This window comes from Rhea americana, unplaced genomic scaffold (assembly GCF_003343005.1).
Source record: "Rhea americana isolate MKP2758 unplaced genomic scaffold, rheAme1 scaffold_20, whole genome shotgun sequence".
NCBI lineage: Eukaryota > Metazoa > Chordata > Aves > Rheiformes > Rheidae > Rhea > Rhea americana.
Window position 1 is genome coordinate 3752204 of NW_028186150.1, and position 7412 is coordinate 3759615.

General features: G+C 43.1%; 1 protein-coding gene across 1 annotated transcript; it reads left to right on the forward strand.

Moving 5' to 3' along the window:
- Positions 1-135: 135 nt before the first annotated feature.
- Positions 136-6516, forward strand: ORC6 (origin recognition complex subunit 6). The gene is made up of 6 exons (XM_085303806.1): positions 136-453; positions 1288-1451; positions 2539-2628; positions 3808-3920; positions 5275-5349; positions 5808-6516. Exons 1-6 carry the CDS (start codon positions 313-315, stop codon positions 5972-5974), a joined length of 750 nt encoding a protein of 249 aa, XP_085159932.1. The 5' UTR covers positions 136-312; the 3' UTR covers positions 5975-6516.
- Positions 6517-7412: the final 896 nt, after the last annotated feature.

The window sequence follows — 7412 nt, forward strand, 5'->3', positions numbered from 1 at the left end:
CCCCCCCCCCGCGCGTTAGGCACCTCCGGGCGCGTCCGCGCTGTTTCGCAGCCCGCGGCTGCCGGCGAGACTCCCGTCGCGGAGGCTCCGGCAGGCCCCGGTGATCGGGGAGATGCTGCTGCGGGCGCTTAGAGGAAGGGCAGCAGCGTCTTCCTGCGTTTGCCGTCCCGCTTGACTGCCTCCTCCCAGGCGTGTGCTGCAGCCCCTGCCGCGGGCAGCGCGCCGGACCAGGCAGGCCTTGGAGCAGTGCCTGTGCCGAAAAGCTTATTTTCTTGTAACTGCGGTTTTGTTGAGGAGGGATTTGTGTGCTGGATGTTTTGCAGAAAAGCTGAAGAGTACCTGCGGCTATCCCAGGTGAAGTGCACGGGACTCGTGGCTCAGATGACAGCGACGAGCAGTGCCGTGATGTGCCTGGACCTGGCAGCTAGTTTCATGAAACAACCAGTGGACAAAGTAAGATGGAGCGTGTCACTTGGCTGGCTGCTGCCTTCTCCATGTGCCTTCTCCATGCTGTTCTGTGTGGTCTGTGGCAGAGTGGGAAAGGAGTAGTAATAACTGACATTGCTTCTGCCCAGTGTATTGCTGGGCCCTTATACAAATTTAGTGCTATTAAAGCTTTCATTGCTCATTTGAAATTGGGAGAATTGAGATCAGCATCATTGTCATACACACTTCATGATTTAAGCTTGCTTTGCTATTATTTTTACCTCATTTAGTAATGAATTTGGCAGGGATGTTAAATTTAAAATCTGTCCCTTTATTGTGAGAGCAAAGCAGTGGCTCCAAGGAATCCCTCTCTACAGTGGTACTTGTAAACCTCCATCTGCAGAGCTGCCAGATAAATGGTACTGTGCTGCCCAAGTAATGTTTGATATAAGATGTTCCTGATTGTCCGTTCACAGACAGAAGAGTTTGGTTGCACCTGATCCCATGAGCAGTAGCATGGAAGTATTATGCATCTCTACAAGTTGCTCAGATCTTGGGTACCTTCATTTTTAACTATGATGTGATAAAAGGCCCACATCATATTGTAGAGAAAAAACAAACCTCAGCCCTGGGGAAATGATCTAAAAATAAAACTGCATTAAAAGGTGTGGCATTCCTAGGCAGTTAGTCTTTCTCTGTGCAGTGGAAACTTTCATTGCTCATTGCACGAATGTGTTTTATCTAGCAATAAAACATTATTTAGAAAACTTAGTATGTAGTTTCTCTCTACTCTATTTCAGTTTTCTGAATAAGATATTGGAAAGTAGTCTCTAAATAATGCCTGGAATTTGTCTTTCAAAGAGCTACTTTGTTAAACTCTCCGGTTTGAACAAGACGACTTACCAAAGCTCCATGAAGTCTTTGGAGTGTTTGCTGGGAGTGAACTCCAGACTGGAAATGCGAGACTTAGCTGTGCAGTTCTGTTGCATGGAGGCAGTGAGCACCGCTTCAAAAATGCTGCAGAGGTGAGGAAGCTCTCGCGATCGTTCTGGGAACCACCAGTAAGGCCCTTTTGTTCATTAGGTGTGTAAACACCTTGAGGGTCAGAAGGGCCAAGTATCTCACACTGACTGGATCCACCACCAAGGTGAGCTGTGAGCACTGATAATCTGGCCATTTATATAGGCCACTTCTTAAATTACATTTTAGACGTAGATAATGACTTACCGAGACTCAGTCTAAGTCCCCGTTCTTCAACTAGGAATAGAATAAGAAAGATTTGACTGCTAGTCCATGTTTTTGTCTATAGCATCACAGTGTCTTCCATTTAACCACTTGCATCTGATAGTGTCACAGAAGCAATGATCAGTAAAAACAAATCCTCCCTTCTGAAGATGAGTCTTCTAAAATGCACGTTGCTCTTCATGTAAAAATAAGAACACTTCAGCTGAGGTTCAGTTAACTAAAACCTTGCATTCTGTAACATCTACTTGAAGGTGAGCAGTTGCTGACAAGCTCTGTTCTGGAGTGCTATCACCTTGTTGGCATATGGGTTCAGAGTATTCTGAGTTACAGGAAAGTGAACACAGGCAGCGTATGCATGTTTTTAAGACAAACTAAAACGAATGGCCTGGGCCCAAGTGAACAATGAAAAATGAAACTCTCCACAGTGCTGGAGTTCCATTATGTCATTTTCCATCCTTAAGGCTTAAGCCTTCATCCTTGTAATATATGTATTAAAGTATCACAGGAATTATAGTTCTGCCCTCTACAACAGGATGGATTGGTGCAAAACATCTCATAATTTTTAAATGTAGAGATGGAAAGCACTCTTAAGGATGGGGAGTAGGAGAAATAGATTTTACTGATAAGCCTTGATCCAGATTCATGATTTAAAATACCTTTATTTCAAAAGGAGAAGATCCCCATCCCCCTTTTTTCCCCTTGTCTCTTTTCTCTTCTTAGCTGGTAGTAGCTGTTTGTGTTTGACAGAGTTGCAAAGGACCAAGCAGTCCAACACATGTTCATTTGTTGAGGAGCATGTGACAAATTATTTCAGCAGATTCCCTTGAGGCAAGCGTGCTGTGCGATTAACACTCCTGTTGTTTTTAGGTATGAATCTAGCCTCTCTGAAACACAGCAAATGGACCTTGATTTCTCAAAGCCACTGTTTACAACAGCTGCGCTATTCACTGCATGCAGGTGAGTATAGCCTGACAGATCTTACATGGGCTCAAATGCCTAATGAGACATCAAAAAGCAAGAATGTTCGTAGTGTAAAAAGCTGATTCATTTTTCAGCTGTCTGAATAGTCTGAAGGATCTTGCTTAGCGCATCCTGCTGCTCACTTCTGGATTTGGAGACAGCCCTAACAAATGARTCATTTTTCTTATAGTAAAGTCTCCTACCTACACTGTGTTTGGCTTCAGGAGGAGGAGAAGTGTTACATCAAATATGCAGTAGGATACCTTGAATTATTTGTTACAGACTAAATGAAAGCTGTCTTCCCTGGTGCAGAATAGATGCTCTGAGTGATTCCATTAAGACGTATTATCCAAGGCAGTGGTAGAAGAACATCTACTAGTGCTTTGTACTTTGCCTCCTCCCTCTCAGTCTAACCAGCATAACATAATCCCTTAGTAACATTTTCAGATTTAGTGGGAAGACTGTTTCCCTTTGTTAGTATGGATTTAAACTTAGCACAGAGCAAAAAGCTGTTTGTGGCTGTTGTTGAGAAGCTGCTCGAGGTTCAGGGATGGCTGCTAGCTTACCTCTGAGCACCAAGATGCAGCCATTGTTCTGAAGAATGAAAAGCTCTTAAGCTCTAGACCCTCACATCCTGAAGTCGGTCGGATCTTTGGGAAATGGGTTCTTCTTAGCTGAAGGCCTGCATCAGCTTGGAAGATAGGTGTCAGCAGAGCGTGACTCAGCCAACTGTTTGTAAGTTTGCTTGCATGCAGATACCTTCCCTCTCAGTATTGTGGCTTGTAACAATCCTAGGAATCAGTCTAGGTGCTACGTAGTTGCATAGCTCTCTACAACTGATCTCCCAGCAGTCATTGCATTCAGTTTTTTGCAGTAGTGGGATTTTATCCTGCTTCTCTCAAACACTAGAAAGTACCTTTTCCTAACAGAATTTCCTCTAATAATCTGAACCAACCATGGGCTTCAGTTCCAGATCTGTCCTGATTGAGTTGTGTAAGGGTCTATTAACTAACTAGATTTTTCTGAGTGAGATAAGTATTAGGCAGATAAGGCAAGAACTCAGGCTTCCTCTCCTTGTTCTTGCAGACAGTGCTGGTACAGTAAACGTAGCCTCATTTGAGTGATATTTGCTTGAATATTGCTTCCTACAGAAGCTGATTTAACTTTCTCTTATAGGCAGCTGAAGCTAAAAGTAGACAAATCTAAAATGGTGGCTACATCTGGGGTGAAAAAAGCAATATTTGAGCGGCTGTGCAGTCAGCTGGAGAAGATGTGTCAGCAACTCAACAGTAAGCTTTTGGCTTTATCTTTTAAAACATCCTTTTATCCTCACCAGATCTCACAGTGCCCCCATCCTTCTACCCTGATGATTTCGTTCTGATCACTTACAACTGCTTCCTTCCAGCCAAGCTTGGTTGTCTGTTCAAATGTGTTTCCTGCAGTCTGGATCTCAAAGGAAGTCCCAACAGCTTAACATGTTGCAAGGCCAAAAATAACTATTTTCTTCGCTTCTCAAATGCTCACTGTTCCTTACATTCTCTTCTTTTGCAACTTATTCCTTGCTTCTCCCGTAACTACCAGGCCTATTTTGGATTCCTCCTTTTCACGTTTTCTGCATCCCTTTTAGTGTAAAAACATAAAGATTAACATAAATACCTTGTTATCTTTGTTGCTGTGACTGATTGACTTTCGTGTTTTCCATTCCTTCCCCCACAATAGGGCTAACACAAATGTCTAAGCACTGCTTTTCTGTGGTAATTCAGCTATTATGTGGTACTGTCCCATCACATGCAGTAGGCAGGCATGAGGAAGGTTGTCTTCACCTGTTGTTGAACATACAGGTCTCCCTACTCCTTTTAGTGGAGGAAGAAGATGGAAATATGCTGCTAGCCTTCCTGAGCTTGTATTTCTGCTCTTTCCTACTGACTTCCCCTCTTTCCTAGGCTTGCTTTCTCAGTACCTCGCTAGCAGCACCCTTGCTTCCCTGTCTTCACACTTCATATCATGTTTTTTTGGAATGTGCTGCCTGAACCCAAGCTGCTGCTCTTTCCCAGGCAGAGACCATCCCAGAGTGCAGTGCACTATAAAAAGTCTTGCTCCACCAGTAAAGCAGCTAAAAGCACCTGGAAGTTTCTGTATTAGGTCAGGGAAGAGAGGGCTGTCTGTGTACATAGATGCAGCACACTATAGGTAGCAGTAATACAAACAGATTGAAGAAATGGGGTAGAAGGGAGGAGAAATAAATGAGAATCCTGCCTGAACAATCAGTAATAAAGTGGGGTTTGGGGAGTACAAAGATGACTGGTTAGGTGTTACAAATAGAGCAGTTTACAAAAAGCAGCCAGCCAGTCCTTGCAACCCCTGCAGTGTGATGGCACCTCTACATGTACAGCTTAGGGGTCAGCCTGGACCAGGAAACTACTCTGACTGAGAAATTACGGTTTCCTGCTGGGCTGTCTTCCACCCAGGTCTATCACCTAATGCCTTGCACCATCCAGCTGCACAAGCAGCTGTGCTAGGCAACAGACAGCAACTTGGGAGGAAGAATAGGTCACTGAGGGCAAGGTGGCCCTGCTGTCAAAGAACTACTATCTTTGGGGCTTAAACAGCATTCAGAAATAAGGCAGCTTTCTGTATTTTTAGAAGATGATACTCCTTTGACTGTTGAAACACCTGAAAGCCTGCAGACCAACCTGGAGTGCTGTGAGAAGGAAAATGGTAAGTTGCGTTTAGCTATGAACTACATCAGCTCACCAGAGCAGCTCTGGGCTTTGTTGTTGCTTAATGATATTTTAGTTATATGCCATAAGGATCTGCTCATAGCAACTTGTTCTGCTCTGCAAACCACTGGCTTATGGAAGAATTTAGAGGGCTTAACAGAAGGGCCATGGTGTTTATATTGAGTGGTCCTAGTAGAACTAAGGGCCTCTCTTCCATCCAGAAACAAAGGTGAAGAGGTTACTATTGCAGTGGGAGTCGGGGAGAAGGGGTACAGGAACAGCAGCAGATTAGCACAGCAGCAATTAGAAATTTAGCAAAATAGCACAGATCAACTAATATAGTTAGTTCCTGTGCAGTTCCTGTGCTTGTCTGCACATATTTATATACTGTCACAGTTATTCCCAACAATATATTGCCCATGTTGGCACATCATGGACTTTCTCCTTCTCTCATAGAATCTGAAGATGAAGAAATGCCATGTAAACGGCCAAAGACTGAAACAAATCAGGACTATGAAGAATGGAAAAAGAGAATCCTGGAAAATGCTGCTAAGGCACAAAAGACAAATAGGAGTACTGCCTCTAAAGTGTCATCTAGCAATATCACGGCTGCTTGCTCCTAATTTTAACTCCCCTTCCACTCTAACAACTTCCAGTAGCATGTGGAACAGTGGTTGGCTAGTAGCCAGCTAGTTTTATTTATGAGATAGTTTAAAAACTATTTAAGAATGTTGTTTTTAATAAGTGACACCAGAATTATGGTGGGTTTTTTACAAGAATAAGCATGTCTGAACAGTAGCCAGGCTGGTGCCTGAGCAGCTATGGCATTAGGTGGTAGGATGGGCTTAATTTCTCTCACTGCAAGCAGGTAACATTTTAATGCCACATTAAATGTGAATAAGTTACAAATTACTTGCCTTTGTGCCTCTGGCTGGAAATAGTCAGTAAAAATAGAGGGAAAGGATTAACGATGCCTTGTTAACAGCAAAAAAAAAATAAGAACAGTTTATCAAACTCTTTAATTATTGCCAAAGAAATACTGTTCAAATGCTGAAGTTAAATTAGTTTTTATAATCTGTGTGGGACTGAAGCCTTTTGTACCTGTAAGGGGCCCCAAATATTCCAAGAAACAATAAAGAGACCTGGGGAAGACTTTGTATTATGACTTCAGGTTCTTGTCTCTTGCTTAAAACATAGACAGCCTTAGATGGCAAAATAAAATTAGACATATGGGAAATGTCTATGCTTTGAGGAGGAAAATAATCCAGGAGACAAGGATCTCAAACCCTGTACACCAGGCAGTAGAGCTTTGCAGGGTGTACAGGAGAGTTCCCTATGTCTTACGGCAACTTCTGCAATCCTACGCTTCCATCCCACCTACTGAAACTGCCATTTGTGTTAACTACGTTCTCAAGAAACATCACAACTTTCTCAAGAAAGATCACAACTTTTAGCAGTACAGGGCTGTGGTGACTGTAATAAAACCAGTCCACACCTACTGTACATTTTCCTTTAATATTAGTATTTTCTGTCTGGGGCATGTAAACAAATTATCTTCTGTAAGCCCTTGTTTCAGAACAACCCAGAAAACCCCTACGGTCCATATGAAGCAAAAGGAAAGTATCTTGTGGTTGAACGTTCAGGTTTGACACACTGCCCCCATCCGGGCTTCTGCTCAACAGGATTTTAATAGCGTGCCAAACGCCTCACACTGCTGCACATGCTCCTTGCTTACCTGTGCGACACCAGGGTTACAGACAGGTGATGCCGTGCTACTAGCACACCGGCCAGCTCTTGTAYTCACTGTTCCAGAATCAAGGCTAGTGGCTCACATGTGATTTGTCCTTGTAGCCTGTGGTAGATCCCAAACTTTCCCATCCAATAAAATTGAAGCTTGAAAAGGGAAATAATTTCTGGCCAACTTAACTTGAATTAGAAAAAGCTAATTAGAAAGAGCTAAGTTCCTGATTACAGTTCAGAACTGTAATGACAACTTCATTTTGGAATGGACACCAACCATCTGATGAGCAGAGAAAAATCTATAGCCCACATTCAGAAAGA

Excerpts from the sequence above, each read along its gene's own strand:
- ORC6 (XM_085303806.1), top strand. The coding sequence starts at position 313 with ATGTTTTGCAGAAAAGCTGAAGAGTACCTGCGGCTATCCCAGGTGAAG. Across the intron at positions 1,452-2,538 it reads GCTTCAAAAATGCTGCAGAG|GTATGAATCTAGCCTCTCTG; the intron begins GTGAGGAAGCTC and ends TGTTGTTTTTAG. Across the intron at positions 3,921-5,274 it reads GATGTGTCAGCAACTCAACA|AAGATGATACTCCTTTGACT; the intron begins GTAAGCTTTTGG and ends CTGTATTTTTAG.